Below are 21,808 nucleotides of genomic sequence, written 5' to 3'. Positions count from 1 at the left end.
TTTGCAGCTTATACCGAATGGTTCTAGCCATCGAATCCAGTCTGAGAGAGGTCCTTATTCCAATGTGTTACATGCCGTGGAAGGGTTTGCTCTATTGCTACTGTGTAGTTTTCAGCTGGCTACTAGGAAAGTTGCCGTTTTAATTCTCAAGGAAATCCGGGCTTTGTTTATTGCCCTTGGACAAGCAGAGGTAAGCATTTAATACATTTAAAAATGATGTTGTAATTCGTAGTAGTTAGAAATGCATTTTAATTGGTTTTCTTTTTTTTAGTTAACTTGTTGTAAGGTCATAAGCAATTTAAATGGCAAAACTCAGGCCAAAACCTCTGTTTTTGCTATTTTAGCCTACATTTTACAATACATTTAAACATCCTGGAAAGTTACCCACTTACAGAGAAATATAGAATGTGACAGCAGATAAGAGCCATTCGGCCCATCTAGTCTGCTCAATTTCCTTAATACTTGCTCTTGTGCATAAATTGGCTTGTTTCGTAAAACTTGGCCCATGAAAAAAACAGGTTGCATATTTTATATGTTCAGTCCAATATTTTGTTCAATATTGTTTAGGATCTGTGTGCTGATTTTTTTGCAGGAAGATGACAAGCCTATGATTGATGTTTTGGATCAACTTAGTCCTTCGATACTTGAAAGTTTTATTCATGTCACCGTATCAGACTCGGTAAGTTTCCGTTTGCATCTTCTGCCAATAAACAATTTCTAGAATGTCATAAGATAATGAAATGAATAGCCAGAACACAACATTAAATTATAATATTTTAATATAACAAGGCGAAGATATGATCATTTACACCAAAATTATTCAGTGAGACGACCAGGTAAAGAACCAACAAAAACAGCGAGGGTCTTAAAGGCGAGGGACGGAAAATACAAATAAAATTACAAAGCAGTCCATTTCGCTTTTTCCATAGTACTCGTATATGTCATACTGTTTATAAAGAATTGTGATGCAATTACCCTCAAACACCCCAAACATCTCAGCACCATTGTATTTCCCGCAGCTTCCAGTAACTTGCAGATTATACATTAAAGAGGCAATCAAGGTACACACATGTTGGGTACAGAATGGATACACTTGGCATTTTGGTTAAATTATACCAGGGATAGGCAACATTCGGCACTCCAGATGTTGTGGACTACATATTCCATGATGCTCTTATAACCATAATGCTGGCAAAGCGGTTGCATAACCCCTGCATTATACTAACCCTGGATTCTCAAACTGCTTATTCACAGGTGCGAGAGTGCATTAATTACGGACTGCCTGTTACCCGTGTCCCTACATTCAGGGAGGTGGAGATTCCACTCACAAAGTGTAATGTTTGTGTAAGCAGTTGGCAGCTTACCAATGCTAAAATATTACGAAAAATAACGAGTAAGAAGAGCTCCACACCCTTGCTGCCTTCTTCACTAAGCCCACGACTAGTCAACCTATTGCAGAATATGTCCCCGATGGTACTATCAGACCGAGCCCTTTTAGGATACAAATAATCTGTTTAATTGTATTTGTTGTCATAGATATTCTCTTTGTTAAATATATTTTTTGCTAAACTTGCTGCGAGAGTTCGTCAGAATTGGTGTGATTACCGATTCCAGTGAAATTAAACTTTTCAAAACAATTGCTAACTTCTGCATTAATAGTACATTAATCGCATATTTTATTACTTAAGCATGCACAAGTTTGTTTCTTTTGGTTATCGCTGATTCTTTTTTTTTTTCTGTTTGTCTGTTTGTCTTTTTAAGGTCCCGCTGCCATTCACTCAAAATGTGGATTTGCAGTGGCTGGTGGAATGGAATGCTGTATTGGTAAACAGTCATTACGATGTAAAAAGTCCTTCTCATGTGTGGATCTTTGCTCAGTCTGTTAAAGACCCATGGGTCCTTTGCCTCTTCACTTTCCTACGGCAGGAGAATTTACCCAAACATTGCCCTACAGCTCTCAGCTATGCCTGGCCATATGCATTCACCAGACTGCAACTTTTGATGCCTTTAGTGGATCCTAAGTAAGTGAACCGATTATTCAGATATATTTAACGTTTTTTTTTTCTTGTTACAAGTTTGATAATATTAATAATTTAGGGGGCAACCAGACGGATCAATTTGGTTTTATATGAATACAAAGTAAAAATCCTGTTTTTAAGAACTTTTTTCCACACATTTACATTTTTACATTTGCCAAGGCATTAAAATTGTATATACATGTTGTTTTGAAAAATATATATATATATATATGTATATATTATTATTTTTTAAATAGAAGATTGCATTTTTACATTTGTTATTTCATATATTTAGTAGCCCAATTAATGCAAAGAAGACCAGCACAGCAAGCAGCGGGGACAACTATGTTACTCTCTGGAGAAATTATCTAATTCTTTGTTTTGGAGTAGCAAAACCTAGCATCATGAGTCCAGGTCATCTACGAGCATCAACCCCAGAGATCATGGCGACTACCCCAGATGGTTCCATAAGCTACGATAACAAGGTAACTTATTATTATTTTTTTTTTTAAAGTATCATTTTGTGCTGTCCCTTTTATAACGTTATGACTTTAATTCCCTTTTGAGGGGTTTCTATAAATATGTCAATGTGTTTTACTTCTAGGTGATAGGGACACCTTCAGTTGGAGTTTTGCTAAAGCAGTTGGTGCCTTTAATGAGACTTGAGAGCATAGAAATTACTGAATCACTGGTACTGGGATTTGGTAGAACCAATGCTCTGGTTTTCAGGTATGGTTTTGGAATAGTATAAGATCTGTAATATAGTTATATATGATTTATATGTGCTGTGTGGTGTACAATCCAATAATGATGGCTGTTCTTACTGTATGTGGAATTCTATTTCCTTTGCTTATTGGTGACTGCACATATTTCTATAAAAAAAAAAAAACACCCACTCACATGGCTCGGTGGTCACTGCAGACTCTTCATAACTGTTTCTCTGGGTATTTTATTCACAAACAGCAGTAAACACTATGAAAAAAATATTTTTATGTATAGTGTAATGCGAGAGCAAAGAATCTATAAAATATGCTTTCGATTAATCTCAATGTTATGTTGTTAATGCAGACACGTAAATCCACGTGTGGTGGCAGTAACCCCAGGTAGCCTCATTGTTGAGACGGTTTTGTAAATCCGTACCTGTGGATAGCTCTTTAGAATAGATCGGTGCAACTAATAAGTTGCTATTTGGGGTTTGTACCACAACTAGATTGGAAAGTCCAAACATTTTCTGACTGCCCACATTTTGAAGGTAACATTTGGTACATTATTGCTATGGGAAAGATTACCATGATAATGCACGATAATGAAAAAACAACAATAAGAGTTTGTTTACAATCTTGTTGCTGCTTATTACCAGCTAGCTCCTACTGTCTAAAATGCCTGTTGCTACTTTTAACGAGAAGTGGTTGTTTATCGACTGCAAAATTTCACAAATAGTGCCGTAGAATTGCAGACTGTGGCTACTAAAAAAAAAACTGTTGCTAAGTAGCCATTAATAGTTCCTATTGTTCTCCAAATGAGCTGCTACTCTCTACTTCACAACTGGTTTGCAAATCTTTCGCCACTTTTTACCAGCTGCCTCTAACCCAAAACACTTAACACCAGCCTTTGGCCTGTAGTAACGAGGTTAAATCCATATACGTCCTTTTGAAACAAAAAAACGCGTTTTTTTTACCGGACTGCTGCCACACTGGGTGAAATGCGCATGTTCAGGGTTGTGTGTCTGTGCTTTACCATCATGTCATTGATAGGCTACAGACATTTTGCAACGCGATTGTAAATCTGCTGTTAATTTGTTGCTGATATAAACTTCCAGCTATTGTTAAAAACGACTGCTTGTAACCACCAACAAGATTGTAAATGAGCCCAAAGTGGATAGATGAAGTGCTCCACCATAACATCAGATAATCATTGATCATGTGTAAAAAAAAGTAATGCATAATACCATGGAATTGTTTCTGGATATTTGGTCCTCCATAATGGAGAGGTTACTACCCCATGATGACACAGTTTCAGTACAGGAAACTGAACATGCTGCTATCACTTTTCTCGACCTTTTGATTTTTCTTTTCTATATTTTCTACATTGACCACACCTTGGCTTTTGCTGATGGGCAAAGATCATATTTCTGTTGGTTTTTGTTTTTTGTTGTTGTTGGTTTTTAATAATGTTCCATTCTTGTTTTCCTAGTTCTTTTGGGATGTGTTATTTTTGTTACAACACTCTGTTGAGTAATGTCTAATAGTTTACACCCCACTTTCCCTTACCTTTTCTCTTAGCCCTCTTTTATTTAAAAAATAATACACCTGGAGTTTCAGAATTATTAACAATAATAATAATATAAGTGCATGTGCTGTATCACGCATTGAACCCATCGGGATTCTTTAGTAACACATAAATCAGGCACAAAGGGAGGGAAAGAACACTTTACTCATTTTCAGAATGTCTTTAAAGTTCAGAATTGTTCAGGGTTTATTAATATAGCCTGCATTGTAGTTTAGTTTAGTTTAAAGCTACTGTAATTAACCCTGTCATGTAACAAATGCATAGATTGAGTAATCAAAAACCAAATTAGCAGGACATTCCATCCTGGAATCATATTCTGATGACTGCCAAGCCGTGTAACATTTGTTCCTTAATGGGTTACTCTGTCACTTTTTTTATAATTCTATAATTCTTTTTAGAGTGCCCTCTGGGGCATTTCTTATTAGGTCCACTCTGTTATGTAGCTGCGAATTAAACTGTTAACGTTCCTTGAATCCAGTTCTGGGCAAAGTTCCCACATAGCACTCCTATCCTTGCCTCGTCTAAAGTCACAACCTCTCACGCATTGTCCAATCAATTGGTTCTCAAAGGGAAGATTTTTATTGGGCCTTTTTCACAAGCTCTGAGCCAGTGAGGTGAAGGAGGTATGGACAAGAGGTGGGATTTGAGGGCTTTAGTTACATATCAATAAAGTAACAGTTTGCAAAACAGAGGGAGACTGGAAGGGACACAAGAAAGGGTAAATCAAGCTTCTCCTGGAAGGCATGCTGCCTGCAAGGGAAAAGCTGACCACCTCTGTTGCCAGATGTATTTTTTTGCACAGAATTGACATTAGACAGCCCAAAATAGAGATCCGGTCAGCTGTGGGTGCAACTAGCACAAAAAGTGCAAATATCTTTGGATACGTAGAGTTTCAAGCCGAAACACTGCACATACAGAAGTCCTACTTCAATGGTCTCTTCTAAAAGGAGCAGGGGTCATGGTGGTTGGAGTTATCCTTTAAGGAGTTAAAAACATATTTATGTACTAGATACAACTGAAATAATCATAGCATGTCGAGTATGTATACATGCTTCCCTGTGATTTTAAATACACAGAGTGGATTTGTACTTGAAAACTTCTGAAACCACAGCTTTTTTCAGCCTGTGATTGACAAGCGCGGTCAGTTTCCATTTGCCCTTTCCCCATAAAGTGATAAAAAAAAATGTGGCAAAACATTTCCTTCAGTTCGAGTAAGGAATTCCATTTTTTATTTCTATTTTCTATCTCTTTTTTAATGTAATAGCTATGAATGAAATTTAAAAACATTGCACCAATATTCATTCACAGCATGTTTAATGCCATCATATATCTTCTCTATGGATTGTGCTGAATAAATTAAAGATACTGTGCTCGTGGTGAAATCCCCTTGATATTACATTATTAGAATCCATAACGCTGAATATTGTGGCACTTAGTCACAGTGCAATAATATCTGACAGCACAAAGTGTTCTATTTCTTCTTAAAGCGCTATTACAATGAGTGTTGTGACATTGTATACACTGTAAACAATACAGCTCATGCAGTAAGAGATGTATATTGAGAGTATTTACTATGTGTTTAAGAGAAGATACATTTCAGATGCATTCTGGGATTTCAGGTGATACGTTTCTATAGGTCACTGGATAGATTTAAGAAAAGATCACGTTAATTTGTGTGTTATTGATGGCAGAAGCTACGTGTGCGTTTTAGTGTTTGTCATGGATGAAGCAGTACCATATATGTTTATCTCTTATTTTGCAGAGAGTTAGTGGAGGAACTCCACCCTCTGATGAAGGAAGCCCTAGAACGCAGACCAGAGGTCAGTATACCATGCATCTATCAATCACACGTGCACCATATCACATATATGCACATGGCAAAAATGTATGATCTCTCTATTCTAGATAAGGTTGTTGGTGCCTACATTTTGAAGGATGTCACAGCCATCTAGGAGTTAAATCACTTTTGTTTCTGTTTATGCAGCCCTTGCCACACCTCCCCTGGCTGTGACTGACAGCCTCCATGAAAACAAAATGGTCTAATTTCTAAACAGAGGTAACTTACTGCTCTGTAGTTTGAACTTTAATTACTTACAATAGGCTCCTATAGGGTCTAGAAAGTTATTAAATTAGAGCAGGAGAATTGTTTTTTTTTTTAATTTAACAGAATTTGCAGTAAAGGAAGTGTAAACATTAGATCACTATTTACAGGAAGTGTTTAGCAAGTCTGTGTAAGTCACATGCAGATAGGGGGGGCTGAAGGCTGCACAAATAAAGTGATATAACTCCTAAACGGCAGAGAATTAAACAGTGAGACTGTGGGGGCATGATCTATACACCAAAACTGTTTCATTAAGCTAAAGTTGTTTTGGTGACTATAGTGTCCCTTTTACCTGTATTATAACACACTGTTCACCAACAGAGGCTATCGACTGTTGGAGAAATCCATAGGATGTAAAAAATGTTATTAGGCTGTAGAACACCAATCAACTTGGGTTAAACTATAATACATTGTTTGCTAATTATCAACATGTTAAAGGTTGCTGTTAAGCTGTTTTTTACTATTATTGGCTTGCATAAAAAGGCCCTAACTTTTACTTTCAATAGTAAAATGTTAGCAGCAAAAGTGCAGTCCTGTCTAAACTGTGAGACACTTGTGAATTCAACACCGAAAAACAATTTGATAAACTTGTAAAAACACTTTTCTAACACTTAAACAATATATAAATAACTGTGTTTGGGTTTGAGCATAATCAGCACCTTAAACATTTCCCCTGAGCTGATGATATGGGGAAGCAACATCACCATAAATATATTATCAAAGTTAATCGATAAAAAATAAAAATAAAACTATTAAATACTGCAACAACAGTATAACATTGTAAAATTAGCACAAAATATGTGCATGTACTCTGTAGCTTTAGCTTCCAATTGGAACATGCATAATAAAAATACACACAGATCAATGGTACATTGCACGTATTAGATTAATAACACATCACCTATTGTCATCATCATTGCACAATTAAACGTGTAAAACAGCCAGGTTATCGTTATAAAATCATTACATCATTTCACGATGAATCCTCGCAATAACAGAGTACCGATCTCAAGATTGGTGGTTTTATTGTCGATACCTGACGTTAAACTAGGTTTTAAGTCTGCAATCAGTGTTATTGATTAGATACCAAAGCTGGATTGTAATTTATTGTTTAAAATGTAAGTATGATTCTAAAAAAAAAAAAAAATAATAATAATATATATATACTGTTTTAAATTGACTGAAATATATATTTTTTTGTGAGACCTTTGATTTTCTGCAATTTAACATATTTAAAAAAAAATGTTTTTTATTCATAGAACAAAAAACGACGAGAACGCAGAGATCTATTGAGATTGCAATTGTTGCGGATATTTGAATTATTGGCTGATGCTGGCGTTATAAGTGACAAGTAAGTATTACAAAAGCCTTTGGTAGAACATGAACAATTTCAGCAAAATAGATATTCTTATTTACTGCTTTCCAGTTGCTTTCTATACAGTGCCCTTCAATCTTGTTTCTCTTTGTCATTAGTACTAATGGAGCGTTGGAGAGAGACACACTAGCACTCGGAGCTTTGTTTCTGGAGTATGTGGACCTCACTAGGATGCTTCTAGAAGCTGAAAATGATAAGGAAGTGGAAATCCTTAAAGACATCCGAGCGCATTTCAGTGCAATGATCGCCAATCTCATACAGTGTGTCCCAGGTACCATTCCAGCGTGTGAACCCTGAACACAACCTGGCATTCCTTCCTCATCACATAGCACCTTCCATCTGACCCAACGTCCTTGTGATTTTCTAACCGGGTTATTACCTAACGTGAGAAAAGGGACTTTCAAATTTAAGGTCAGAATAGCCAAACTGAGAACATTCTCTAAGTCAGCTCTGCTTCCGGTTTGGCTGCTCTGGCCTTTTGAATCTGGCCTCTGGAATTTAGAAATTTCCTTAGAATTCTGACTTTATTAAATAACCCTCAAGCCTGGATTATGTAAGGAAGGGAAGGAAATCACAGTGCAAAAGATATCAAAAATACTACTATTAATGGAGACTTTTATAATTGAGAGCTATTCTGAGAATGTATACTTCTGATAACAGTGGGACACATTAAGGACAGATCTAAGCGTGGGACAGGTATTTGTGTCCCATTGTGCCTTGACACTGTAACTGATTGTGAATAGAATTGTATGTGACACGCTGGGCAGTGTACATCACATACATATAGGGTAATAATCTCGGGCATCAGTGCATTCTGATATTTAACAACTATGTAACACTGTAGCAAATTAGGCTCTAGCATTGCTGAATAGTTATTATATGCCTTCAATCCACCATTTCCGATTGGTACCTTAAGCACACCCCTTGCTGCCTTAATGTCCTGTTATATACTTTAATCTCATTTTTAGTACACCATCGGAGGTTCTTGTTCCCGCAGCAGAGCTTACGGCATCACCTTTTCATCTTGTTCAGTCAATGGGCTGGTCCGTTCAGCATCATGTTCACTCCTCTGGACCGTTACAGTGACAGGAATCATCAGATTACAAGATATCAATACTGCGCTCTAAAGGTAGATTATTACGCTTCTGCTTGCAAAAACATATAACCAATGTACTGATTTATTAATGTATTCCAATTTTGAATGTGGGGGAAAAAAGAGGTTCTTTATAAAGAGAAGTTTGCCCCAGAATGTATTGGAGTTGTCACAACTGTACTTCCTCTGGTGCAGTTGGATCAGTAAATTAATGTCTCTGCTCCCTTCTTGCCTCCCAGGAACCCAGCACAGCTCCTGCTCCTTCCCCCCCCCCCCCCCCCCCAGGAACCCAGCACAGCTCCTTCCCACCCCCCACCCCCCACCCCCCCTAGGAACCCAGCACAGCTCCTTCCCACCCCCCCAGGATCCCAGCACTGCTCCTTCCCCCAGGGACACAGCACAGCACAGCTCCAGCTTCTCCCTCCACTGTCGTGTGCTGAAGTGAATGATGGAACTACATCAATGTAACCCCTGAAAGATTAGAATCTGTTCCATCGGAGAGTTTATCGGATAGCAGATCTGGAGCCAGGCACACACAGATTTGCACTAACTCATCTTACAATTAATGTGTCTTTATTGTTCCTCTTATTTGTGTAATGATTTTCTATTTACTGGGTAACCATTGTGTTGTTTTGTTTGTTTGTTTTTCTAATATTATTTTCACCTATCTCAACAGGCAATGTCTGCTGTCCTGTGCTGTGGCCCAGTTTTTGACAATGTGGGATTGTCTCCAGATGGTTACCTTTACAAATGGCTTGATAACATTCTGGCTTGTCAGGATCTCAGGGTGAGTCATGTATGCATCAGAATAGGCGACAGTAATAAGACTATTTGCTAGATGCTAGACCAGTGTAATTTCTGTAACTCTCTCCTACCAGGAATTATTTTATTTTTTTTACATGCATAATTTACGCTGTAAACATTAAATGGGTTATCAGATATTTCATTTGGTGAAACTGTGTCATCTGAGGTTGTAATAGCTCCTCTCAGCCAACTAAACACTAATGAAACATGCACCACTTAATGAGCAGAAGTAGCTATAAATCGCGTTTATATCCTCTCCTTATTCACATACTGCCGCCACGGTCTTCAATGGTCACACTGGGAATGTGCATGCACAATCAGGACTCTTCTACCATATTGACTTACTGGCACATGGGTCTACATGCACGGCATCATGGGATGCATTTAATTTACATCCCATGCCAGGCTGTACATCAGCAGCCTCATATACAACAAACAAATTAAATGTGTTTATTGTTTTTTTTTTTGTTTTTTTTAAGTGCATTAAAAGAACAATATATTGGTAATAAAGACATTGCTTAGTGACAGGAGACGTAACCAATATTTCAGCATGGGCATATCTTGGAAGCTACACAATCTTTTTGTAATAAAGACAGGCATACATTGACATACATACATCAACAGCAAGATTTCCCTAGAAAGCCCAAAGCAGGGTTGCATGGTGTAGGGCAGGGGTAGGCAACCTTTTAGCAGCACTGTGCCGATATAGGATTGTGATGTCCCGTAGAGTGACAATCCTATTTTTTTTAAATTGAGGTGTGCATGTTGCCATATTCTGCTTGTTATTTTTACTGTTATTGCTTTGTATTGTTGTATTTGTGCGTATATGAGCTATTATATTGTATATGATCATTAGTAGTTTATGGTATTGTGTATGATACATATGAATGTGGGCTGTGTATGAGGGCTGCTTGTGGAATTGTGTGTGGTAGTGTGTGTATGTGAGGGGCTGTTTGGGGTATTGCACGTGAGAGGCTGCGTGTGTGGTTGTGTGCATGTATGTGGATTGTTAGTGGTGTTGCGTTTGTGGGGATTGTGTGTATGTTTGTGTGTGAGCTGTTCGTATTATTTGTATGAGGGGAGGGTTATTATGCATTTCTGTGTATATCTAGCAGTGTGGGTGGCTTCCCTGGGTTCCAGTGGGGACCAGGCTGGCCAGGTACAGGTCAAGGACAGGAGCTTCAACAGCAGCTGCAGGTTGCTCTACTACAGTGTGGATTCCTATTCACAAGTGCCGGGAGGAAGTGATCTGAGATCACGTCCTCTATGTGCTGCAATGCATAAATTCCTTCACCACCTCTTCGTATTAGCAGATATCTGAAGTTTTATTGGGACTCCTGATAGCCAGTGCCTGTTTGGCTCCAACAGCCTTGGGTGCCGTGCAAAGACACCTCGAGTGCCGCACATGGCACTAGTGCCGCAGGTTGCCTACCCCTGGTGTAGGGAATAGGCCAGAGGTAATAAAAAAGATGCTTAAGTAATGAGCAACGTCGCAGGGATTCCCTAGTGTACTCAATGGTGAGGGGGTAAGATAAATGGCCAAGAGCCCTTCCTAGTGTAGTCCAGGATCGCACATGTATTGTTTTTTTTTTTGTTATTTATTCTTTCCTTGTGTTATTTATTCTACATTCATAGAGTTTAAGAACTGATAAATAAATAGTACTCCTTATTTGGTTTAAAAATATATATGTATTTGGATCATGTGCAATCTTCACACTCCGTGACAAGCAAGCTCCCTTGCAGGGGTAGAGTGGCCCTTTATATGACTTCAGGAAGCTGGTCTATCTGCTCTGCCGTCCCTGTTTTATAAAGGCTAAAGGGTATACTAGCAATTGTAGATTATGCTAGCTTTAGTGTACCTATAATCTTAATTTTATTAATGACAGGAGGCTAGTATTTGCTTTAGTCTCTCTTTACTAGAACTCCACAGCAGCACAGAAAACAACCAATCAGAAAAAAGTTAGGTACCATAAAACTCCCCTCCACATACATCATTTCCTCTTTTAAGCTGCGACAAAACAGAACAAAAGGCAGAAAACATAATGGGGAAGAAACAAAGTCCTAGATACAATGAATACATCGATGTCCACCATCCGAGTAGAACTGCCACACCAGATAGCGTTGATGGACTGTAAACTGAAACGAGAGAAAAACAGAATCGAACAAGTTGATTATCCAATGAAGTGTACTCTGAACAAACATGTAGGTACCCAATGTAGCAATCAAAATTACCGTAACCTGCATAGATCCCAACCCTACTTATGAAAAACAGACATAAGAACAAGCGACAGGTAGCAGGGCCGCCCAGTCAATCACCAAAACTTTGTAGTCTACCTCTGTGTCCGTCTCCTTCTGTGAGAATGTGTCACACTCAAAGCGTGTCCTCAGCAATCATCCCAGTATCGGGTTGAGGGTGAGGGAGGGTAGCGCCCTCTATAATGAAACAGTGTCCGGTTCAGTATAAGAGAGGGGTTCGCTCTCTACTCGTGTAAATAAAAACCTCAGTCTTGGGTCGAAGCGATGGAGGGCCGTACCCTCTTGTAATCCAAACTAGAGTCCATATCAGGCTCAGGGTGACCAACTGCGGAGATACCATTTAATAACATCTGCACAGTACTGAGATTCTGAGGGAGGTCCCTCTCTGACCACGAGACCTCTCTCCGAATCACTCACCTGAGAGGTGGAATTAACTGGTAATAAACCAGACCGATGGTAGATGGAACAGCATACAATCTCGGGTCGTGTCCATCTTAATAACAGAAAGGGATGGTGAAGGAATGCAACCTTCTGAAGCGATGATGGAACCTACCAACGGGCTCGCGGGATCCAGAATGACCGTCGGCAGTTTGAGGAAAGCAGGAGACGTTCTCCGCGATCCACGAGAGCTCGGGAGGTCGGAGGAGGTCAAGTCAGGCCTCTCGACGACCCGAGCGGTAGAGAAAATGGAAGGCACAAAAACAAAGAAAAAAACAAATAAAGTAGATAAGGGTAAATACATACCTCGGAGAGAAGGTGAATAGCAGGCCGGAGGAGCCAGTCAAGTAAAACCCAACTGAAAGGGCCAGACGCTAAACATGACCTGTGAATAACCACCAATACCTAAGATGGATACCGGAAAAGCAGCTAAAGGGTAGTTGCTAAATGGATGCTCCTAGCGCTCTCAGAGGACTCCAAGCACTGCAGACGACACCACAACCACCGCAGACTCCACAACCGCCGTAGCTTAACTGGAGCCGCGCCGTCTTCCTTCCACCCTGGATCGGCTTCTGTCCTCCAGGACCGTGTGGGGAAGACCTCTCCTCCAGGAGAGCGTATCTGGAACAAGCTCTTAAAAGAGCTAAGTGATTAAGAGCTCAGGGGAATATGCAGCGCATAGCAATCCCCAGTGTGATATAGCAGTTCCCTCCAATAACGAGACAAGGCTACGTATTGAGGGTCAGAAGAGGTCTCAGGACTGGAACACCCAGCCTGCTTTTTATTAGGATCAGGTACATACAGGACACTCCCAGGGGGAGGATGAAATTGACCAATCACATGCATGGTAACACCCCCACGTCTCCTCCCCTCAGATAAACACATAACCCAATTAAAACATACATTATTTTACCCAAGTTCTGGATGTACCCCAAAAACAGGGGGTACAGCTTTAAATCTGGTATCCCCAAATAGCCCTTGTTCAGGGGAACAGTCTGTCCAAAAATCAGCCCATTCGGATGGATGGTTCGGGAGATACAGGGCTCCAAAGTTTTGACCGACCGCACAGACCAACTAGCCGAAAATAGTTCCATGAGTTTTGGCCTTGCGGTCGGTCTCCGTTCGCACGGTAAAATAGACGAAATTCTTGCCATCCATTCGCATCTTTGTGGTCGCTAGAATCCCCATACTAAGTTAAGTATAACTACCGAACGGCCGGTCGTTCGGTAGTTTCCGTGCGTAGTTCTGGATGTCTGGAGGTCTTAGCGGTATTCGCCTGTTTGTGCTTCCGATTTCAGTTCCATGCGTTCACAGGCAAATACCGCTGTTCGCACGCAAGATGGCCGCGAACACGTGGAAAAGTCCCGAAATGGCGGCCACCTATTCAGAGCACAAAGAATTCGCATGAAATCATACGAACGGCTGTATTCTCCAGTAATGGCATTCTCATGCAATATATTCGCCTAAATCCCCTGGCTGTTAGGTTATATTAGCAGTCCAAACCTACAGCATAAATAAAGGGTAAAAACAGTCTAATACAAATCCATATGCCTGAATACAGGGTTTACAGTGCAATATAGTCCAGGACCATAGTCGCAGGGGAGGAGGCAGGCAAGCAGGCCTCTCCAGGACAAAGTGGCGAAGGACACTTCGTCACACATCTCCCCTTTGGGGGGAAGACTAACCAGGCACCTGACCTTCTGTCGGTCAGTGCCTCCGTTAGTCGATCCACCAACCCACAATAAACAGATGTCCGAGTGGCCCCCCCACAACATCAAAGTACAGGAACAGCCTACCCACAACACACAGTCACTGCACCTGGGTATTTGGCTGTGGTAATGAGGCCACATGCCGAGGGAACTTGAAGGGCAGAGGCCAACTGCACTCTGCCCAGATGCCAGCTCTTCTGCTGGGGTAGCCTGCAGGACATCAGGCTCTGGACCAGGGACAAAGGTAGGGCAGAGGCCGACTGCACTCTGCCCAGCTGCCAGCTCTTCTGCTGGGGTAGCCTGCAGGACATCAGGCTCTGGACCAGGGAAAAAGGTAGGGCAGAGGCCGACCTCACTCTGCCCAGATGCCAGCTCTTCCACTGGGGTAGCCTGCAGGACATCAGGCTCTGGATCAGGGACAACGGTAGGGCAGAGGCCGACTGCGCTCTGTCCAGCTGCCACCTCTTCCGCTGGGGTACTGAGACCATAGTCCGGCTCAGTAGTCAAGGGAACATGGACGTCAGGAGGGGTTAGCATCGCCTCCGTTAACCCTGGTGCCACGCTAGGAGTTAGCTGGGGAGGGGAATTTGTACTTACCCCCTCCTCTGGGTGTCCCGGTGAGGGTAGTTGGGGATCTGGAAAGGCTGTCCAGCATCCCTGTAGGTCAGGCACAGAGACCACGGTCCCATCTGCGCCGTCTGGAGGATTGGTGTCTCCCCTTGTTGGGGAAAGCTGCCGCTGGGGAGAGGGGGTGCTGTGCTCCTTTCCTGGAAACACAGGCTGCCGCTGGAGAGGGAGACCGCCTGTCTCCACTCCCTTACCATGGTCCTGTTGCTGTAGAGAGGGACCAACTGTCTCTGCTCTCTGTAGGACACACTGCTGCTGGGGGGGAAGGACGGCACCTTCGGCCCCCTGGGGTACACACTGCCGCTGGGGAGGGAGACCGCCTGTCTCCGCTCCCTTACCATGGTCCTGTTGCTGTAGAGAGGGACCAACTGTCTCTGCTCTCTGTAGGACATGCTGCTGCTGGGGGGAAGGACGGCACCTCCGGCCCCCTGGGGTATACACTGCCGCTGGAGAGGGAGACCGCCTGTCTCCACTCCCTTACCATGGTCCTGTTGCTGTAGAGAGGGACCAACTGGCTCTGCTCTCTGTAGGACATACTGCTGCTGGGGGGGAAGGATGGCACCTTCGGCCCCCTGGGGTACACACTGCCGCTGGAGAGGGAGACCGCCTGTCTCCACTCCCTTACCATGGTCCTGTTGCTGTAGAGAGGGACCAACTGTCTCTGCTCTCTGTAGGACACACGGCTGCTGGGGGGAAAGGACGACCCCTTCGGCCCCCTGTAACTCACGCTGTTGTTGGGGCGTAGGGACGGAATACTTTGCCCTCACTGCCCGATATTCTGCTTCCATCTGCAGATACTCCGCCAGTTCTCTCCTTATTCTTGGTACCATTTCCTCGGTTAGAAGGGACCCGTAGACATCCAACCGCCGCTTCAGCATAGCGTCAAACTGTACGTGACTATACCAATAGTCCAGTTTTGCTGGGTGTTCCCAGGATGCTGTTCCTCGCCCTAGGGAAGCCATCCTGTTGTAGCCAGGGGCGCTGCCCAATGGCTAGCGTTGCCCTCAATTGTAACTCCAACCGTTACCAGTGTCTCTGAGCTGCTTCTCCTCGCACTAGGACGCCATCCCACCGCTGCCACCACTGTAACGGAGCTCCGTGTACCCCGACCGAGTACCCTCCGTTGATGGATGCTCCTAGCGCTCTCAGAGGACTCCAAGCACTGCAGACGACACCACAACCACCGCAGACTCCACAACCGCCGTAGCTTAACTGGAGCCGCGCCGTCTTCCTTCCACCCTGGATCGGCTTCTGTCCTCCAGGACCGTGTGGGGAAGACCTCTCCTCCAGGAGAGCGTATCTGGAACAAGCTCTTAAAAGAGCTAAGTGATTAAGAGCTCAGGGGAATATGCAGCGCATAGCAATCCCCAGTGTGATATAGCAGTTCCCTCCAATAACGAGACAAGGCTACGTATTGAGGGTCAGAAGAGGTCTCAGGACTGGAACACCCAGCCTGCTTTTTATTAGGATCAGGTACATACAGGACACTCCCAGGGGGAGGATGAAATTGACCAATCACATGCATGGTAACACCCCCACGTCTCCTCCCCTCAGATAAACACATAACCCAATTAAAACATACATTATTTTACCCAAGTTCTGGATGTACCCCAAAAACAGGGGGTACAGCTTTAAATCTGGTATCCCCAAATAGCCCTTGTTCAGGGGAACAGTCTGTCCAAAAATCAGCCCATTCGGATGGATGGTTCGGGAGATACAGGGCTCCAAAGTTTTGACCGACCGCACAGACCAACTAGCCGAAAATAGTTCCATGAGTTTTGGCCTTGCGGTCGGTCTCCGTTCGCACGGTAAAATAGACGAAATTCTTGCCATCCATTCGCATCTTTGTGGTCGCTAGAATCCCCATACTAAGTTAAGTATAACTACCGAACGGCCGGTCGTTCGGTAGTTTCCGTGCGTAGTTCTGGATGTCTGGAGGTCTTAGCGGTATTCGCCTGTTTGTGCTTCCGATTTCAGTTCCATGCGTTCACAGGCAAATACCGCTGTTCGCACGCAAGATGGCCGCGAACACGTGGAAAAGTCCCGAAATGGCGGCCACCTATTCAGAGCACAAAGAATTCGCATGAAATCATACGAACGGCTGTATTCTCCAGTAATGGCATTCTCATGCAATATATTCGCCTAAATCCCCTGGCTGTTAGGTTATATTAGCAGTCCAAACCTACAGCATAAATAAAGGGTAAAAACAGTCTAATACAAATCCATATGCCTGAATACAGGGTTTACAGTGCAATATAGTCCAGGACCATAGTCGCAGGGGAGGAGGCAGGCAAGCAGGCCTCTCCAGGACAAAGTGGCGAAGGACACTTCGTCACACTAAAGGTAGGGAAACCATGCTCCCCTGTTGGCGTCTGAGCACTGGTCCCTGCTTGTGCGAAAATCCCCTTGGAGATGTGCCATCGCTGGGTTGGTGCAACCGTGGTTGCGTGTCCGGGAATTTTCATAAAAGCTTTGCCCTTCATGGCATGAGATTTAGGGCCTTCACCCCTCCAATCAATTTTAGGCGCCCGTATACTGGCGTCCTCTTGATAGTATGGTAACAGTGCTTGTCTGGACACCCACCTATCTCACTGACAATAGTCGGTACAGCGCTCTCCTCAGTGATATTCCCCCAGGCCTGCGGCCAAATGGGGGTCGGGCACAGATAGGGCAGGCCAGTCAGATGGGCATAGGCATAGCAGGCCAATCAATGGGGCACAGACATAGCAGGCCGATCAATGGGGCACAGACATAGCAGGCCGATCAATGGGGCACAGACATAGCAGGCCGATCAATGGGGCACAGACCGAGCAGGCCGATCAATGGGGCACAGACCGAGCAGGCCGATCAATGGGGCACAGACCGAGCAGGCCGATCAGTGGGGCACAGACCTAGCAGGCCGATCAATGGGGCACAGACCTAGCAGGCCGATCAATGGGGCACAGACATAGCAGGCCAATCAATGGGGCACAGACATAGCAGGCCAATCAATGGGGCACAGACATAGCAGGCCAATCAATGGGGCACAGACATAGCAGGCCAATCAATGGGGTACAGACATAGCAGGCCAATCCTGGGTTGCGTCTTAACGAGTAATAAGGGACCCTTGTGAATGGGCAGAGTCCCTTAATATATGTCAGTCTTCAGGGTACCCTGTGACATAGGGCACCCAGACGCCAACCCCTTTAGACAGCATAATACTGTGTTAATAACATATAACTGGGACCAGTAGTCCCTAAATGCCCAGCAGGCAATTAGTGGTATTCCAGTTGTAATGGGTATAAACTGAACATGTTCCAGTGATAAGTGTGTCCATTAAAACGTGATGTAGTGATCAATACATATTAACTGAGAATAGGGTATGCACATGGGCATGCAGACCAGTCAGATTTCTTCATCCATAGTATGCATCATCAGCATGCCGCCCGAAGGTTATCGTACCCATGGTATATTTCCAGGAATAGGGTAAAAACAAGACTCAACTCAATAAACCCTCTTATTGAGCTTGGAAGGGACCACCTTCCAATTCTACAAGTCACAGAATCTGATGGGATTGAATCGGTGTCAGCATAGACAGGTCTCCTATGCCAGTTTGAGCCATAGCCAGGTCTGCTTAGCTTTGTAGATTTGTCATGGACAGTGAATATCATGCTAGAGTAGTCTCCTCTCTGACTCCAGAGATGGATTAGGCACATATCTACTGATGTAAAAGCATATGCACCAAAGAAGCCTGGATTAATAGTGCAATAAGCAGGTTATCACCTACCAAAAAACTGGTTAGCAGAAAACGAAATTCTGCTTACTCCCGAGCTCACTGGCAGACTGGCTCTGCATGCATTATGTTACAGAGCCAGAATGCCAGCAGGAGAACCCTGTGGTCCGACCACCGCGTCAGGAGGAGGGGCTGCGAGCATGTGCGCCCTCCTCTCGCCGGTCGGCTGCACGTGGCTTCATGAAGAAGCCGGCCCTGGTGAGGCGACCACGTCTGTGGGCTGACCCGGCCGCCGGGTACTCGCAACCGACCGCGAGTAACCCTGGGCGCCGGCATGCTCACACTGGAGCTCGGGGAGTCAGAGGAGGCAGCCAAACGGTTAGTCTCCTGCCTCCCCGAGCGGAGCACCCGTAGCCCGCGGGGGCTAATAGAAGGGCGCTAGGGAGTGGGGTGGGGGGGGGGAGGGAAGGGAAGGGGAGCAACAGGAATCCCCAGGAAACCCCCCTAAAATCACCACATGTCAGGAAACATCCCCAATAACAGGGGGAGCAATGAGTAAAACCGGGCAGTAAGCCCAAAGCCACTATAAAACAATCTGTATAATATATAAATAATAATAATATAAATCAAATACAGTATATACATATATGAATAAAAATATATAACTAAATACAGTATATACATATATAATATATAAAAAATTAATATAATAACTAAATACAGTATATATATATATATATATATATATATATATATATATAAATAATAAATACATAACATGGTAACTGAATATAATAAATATAAATCATAAATAAGTCATAATAAAACCCAAAGCCACCAACTAGAAGCAGGAGGCAGTGGTACTCTGACCTGTACTGTCTGCGGAGCAGCAAAGAAAGAGGAAATAATGCATGGGGAGGGGAGTTTTATAGTACCTAACTTTTTTCCTGATTGGTTGTTTTCTGTGCTGCTGTGGAGTTCTAGTAAAGAGAGACTAAAGCAAATACGAAGCCTCCTGTCATGTTATAAAATTATAATTGTTCTTACTTTGAATGGACCTATAGTACCTACACTGGTATCTAGTAACTCATAGAACCTCTCTCTTCTGTTCACGTTCTGCTCTGGCTTTCAGCAATCTCCTGCTCAAAGTACGTGCAAAGCCATATAAAAAAAAAAAAGAAAAGAAAAATTAATCTGCAATTCGAAACACGTTGGATTCTGTATAGAAAACCTTTATGTATATTTTATTTTTATTTAAGCTTTAGGTTCTGTTTTGATTTTCATTTCTATGTGGAACGGGTATTTGCCCTGAAGTTCTTTCTGTAGTCATCTCGTTATTGTGTTCATTCGTTCCAGATATGTACAGACTGCCAAACATCTCCTTTGATCTTTCCATGCACCTGCACTGGTCATTGTTACAAAGAATTAAACATTTAGTCCTTCAGTCGTAGCCGTCATAGTTGAATTCACTTAGCTTTGCACGGCAGTTGACTTTTTTTCCCCCTTGAACTCCAGCATTTAATTGACAACGGTGCTTTACATGTCATTCTATTTCTAGGTTCACCAGCTTGGCTGCGAAGTGGTTGTGTTGCTTCTGGAACTTAATCCCGACCAAGTTAATCTCTTTAACTGGGCCATTGACCGTTGCTACACTGGATCATACCAGCTTGCTTCGGGATGTTTTAAAGCTATTGCAACAGTTTGTGGAAACAGGTATTGGCAGTACGGCTGGACACAAAATAACAACCTTCCTTTCTTTGAAGACTGAAACATTAAAAAAAAAATATGTATTTTTTTTTTTAAATGTAATGATGTAGGGGCTATAAATGACCCCAACTGTTCATATACCATTTAAATAAAAACATGATATGGTATCTGCAAGGCAATGACGCTTGTAGTGTCCCTTTAATTTTGATCAGCGCTGCAGAATATGTTGGCGCTTTATAAATGCCAGTTATGATAATGAAAATAATCAGTGATCCACGGCTAAGAAATAATGCACTCTGCATGTGTTCCCTGGATTTGTGTATCTCATGTGAGACTGTTATGTGCATATAGCTGCCCTGTCCCCTTAACCCTGCAACTGTAGTTATTCTAGTTTCAGAGATACTGCAATAATTGCATTGCAGGGTTAAGACTGCCTCTAGTGGCTGTCAATCAGCCATTACAGGCACTTCCTGATTGTTAGGTGACTATTGTTCTACTAACTGACGCTGGACGTCCTTATACTCTGCATCCAGCATCAAGCAAAATCCCATAGGAAAGCATTGCATCAAGCTTTGTATACCTAGCACTATAGTATCCCTTTAACTTTAAAACCCTAACAGTCCATCAGTGCAACTTTTTTTCCCCAAGTATAAAAATTGCTAACATTCTAACAATCAGTCATTAACTTGTCTTTGTCTGCTTCAGGCTTAGAAATCGGAGTCCCTGAGAAATCTTTCTAACATGACTTAACAGTAACTTGCACCAGTAGGCTGATCAAGTGCATGTTTTATTTTTAGATTTTTCTGTATTTTTTTTAAACATTTGGGAACCTGATATTTCCCAGTGTCTGAGCACTCCAGAGAGTCACACGGGAGAACGTAATCTGCCTCAGCTGATTTCCTCTTATCAGGGACTTTAAAGTCAGCCTGTTAGCCCGTGAAACTATTAATATGCTTTGCAATAATATTATTTGACAAGGTATAAATTCCCATGCAGGCTGAGATTACGGTCATTTCTAATGTCTCTGTAGCAAGATTCCCACAGTAAGCAACTTCAAATTACATCTGCTCTACTAAACCTTAAAATAATTGAATGGGTTTTTTTTATGACCGGTTTGCTCGATAGAGTACTAATGACCTTTAGAAGAGACTTAATCTGCGTAATTTATCTTTGCAGAATCTTAACATAATCCTCTCTATGTCCTAACTTTTAATGCCCTAAAAGTCGATTATATTTACCCTTATAGCCCTTTTCTGTCTAGGGCTGTAGAAAAAGTAAGAAAAGTGGGCAGGATCTCCAATTTATTTCAAGATGAGATAAGACATTCGTTCCATGGTCTAATTTCTTTAAGGAAATTATCAGACCGGATTTAAATATGTGCATTTATGAATAGCCTCCTTTTTCAGTAAGGTTGATCAAGTTCTTAAAGTTACCTGTTCGATTGCATATTTCTATCATCCTCTTCTAACTCCCCTCTTCCTCTCTCACCCCTAACAACGGCTTTCTGTGTGCCAGGAGTGAATTAAATGCAATCCCACCCTCCTGAAGGTGGCTTCATTGGGAAAAAGCCATTTGACCGGGGTCCTGTAGGGCACGTGACCTTTGATCAGAGATGGGCACTCACAAACCTGTGGGCACCACCAGTAGTTCCCGAGAATGTAGGACAGGTCCCATGACAG

The 21,808-nt window shown here is 42.7% G+C and overlaps 2 protein-coding genes across 12 annotated transcripts in view; one reads left to right on the top strand and one right to left on the bottom strand.

The window, feature by feature from the left end:
• LOC134571246 (uncharacterized) overlaps positions 1-21,808 on the bottom strand; it is a 516,374-nt gene that overhangs the window by 292,216 nt on the left and 202,350 nt on the right. The window lies entirely within an intron of this gene.
• The window catches only part of FRY (FRY microtubule binding protein), a 434,727-nt gene that overhangs the window by 335,620 nt on the left and 77,299 nt on the right, over positions 1-21,808 (top strand). For all 11 annotated transcript variants that reach the window (XM_063429398.1, XM_063429404.1, XM_063429371.1 and 8 more), the window contains 11 exons: positions 8-190; positions 593-679; positions 1,762-2,021; positions 2,314-2,503; positions 2,623-2,747; positions 6,070-6,127; positions 7,668-7,759; positions 7,882-8,054; positions 8,752-8,912; positions 9,553-9,663; positions 19,981-20,135. In XM_063429398.1, the coding sequence (XP_063285468.1) occupies positions 8-190; positions 593-679; positions 1,762-2,021; positions 2,314-2,503; positions 2,623-2,747; positions 6,070-6,127; positions 7,668-7,759; positions 7,882-8,054; positions 8,752-8,912; positions 9,553-9,663; positions 19,981-20,135 (1,595 nt within the window). The remainder of the gene's footprint in view (positions 1-7; positions 191-592; positions 680-1,761; positions 2,022-2,313; positions 2,504-2,622; positions 2,748-6,069; positions 6,128-7,667; positions 7,760-7,881; positions 8,055-8,751; positions 8,913-9,552; positions 9,664-19,980; positions 20,136-21,808) is intronic.

The sequence above is a fragment of the Pelobates fuscus genome, chromosome 1, assembly GCF_036172605.1.
Source record: "Pelobates fuscus isolate aPelFus1 chromosome 1, aPelFus1.pri, whole genome shotgun sequence".
Classification (NCBI taxonomy): domain Eukaryota; kingdom Metazoa; phylum Chordata; class Amphibia; order Anura; family Pelobatidae; genus Pelobates; species Pelobates fuscus.
The sequence above is the reverse complement of the archived record's forward strand: the minus strand, read 5'-3'. Positions and strand labels throughout refer to the sequence as shown.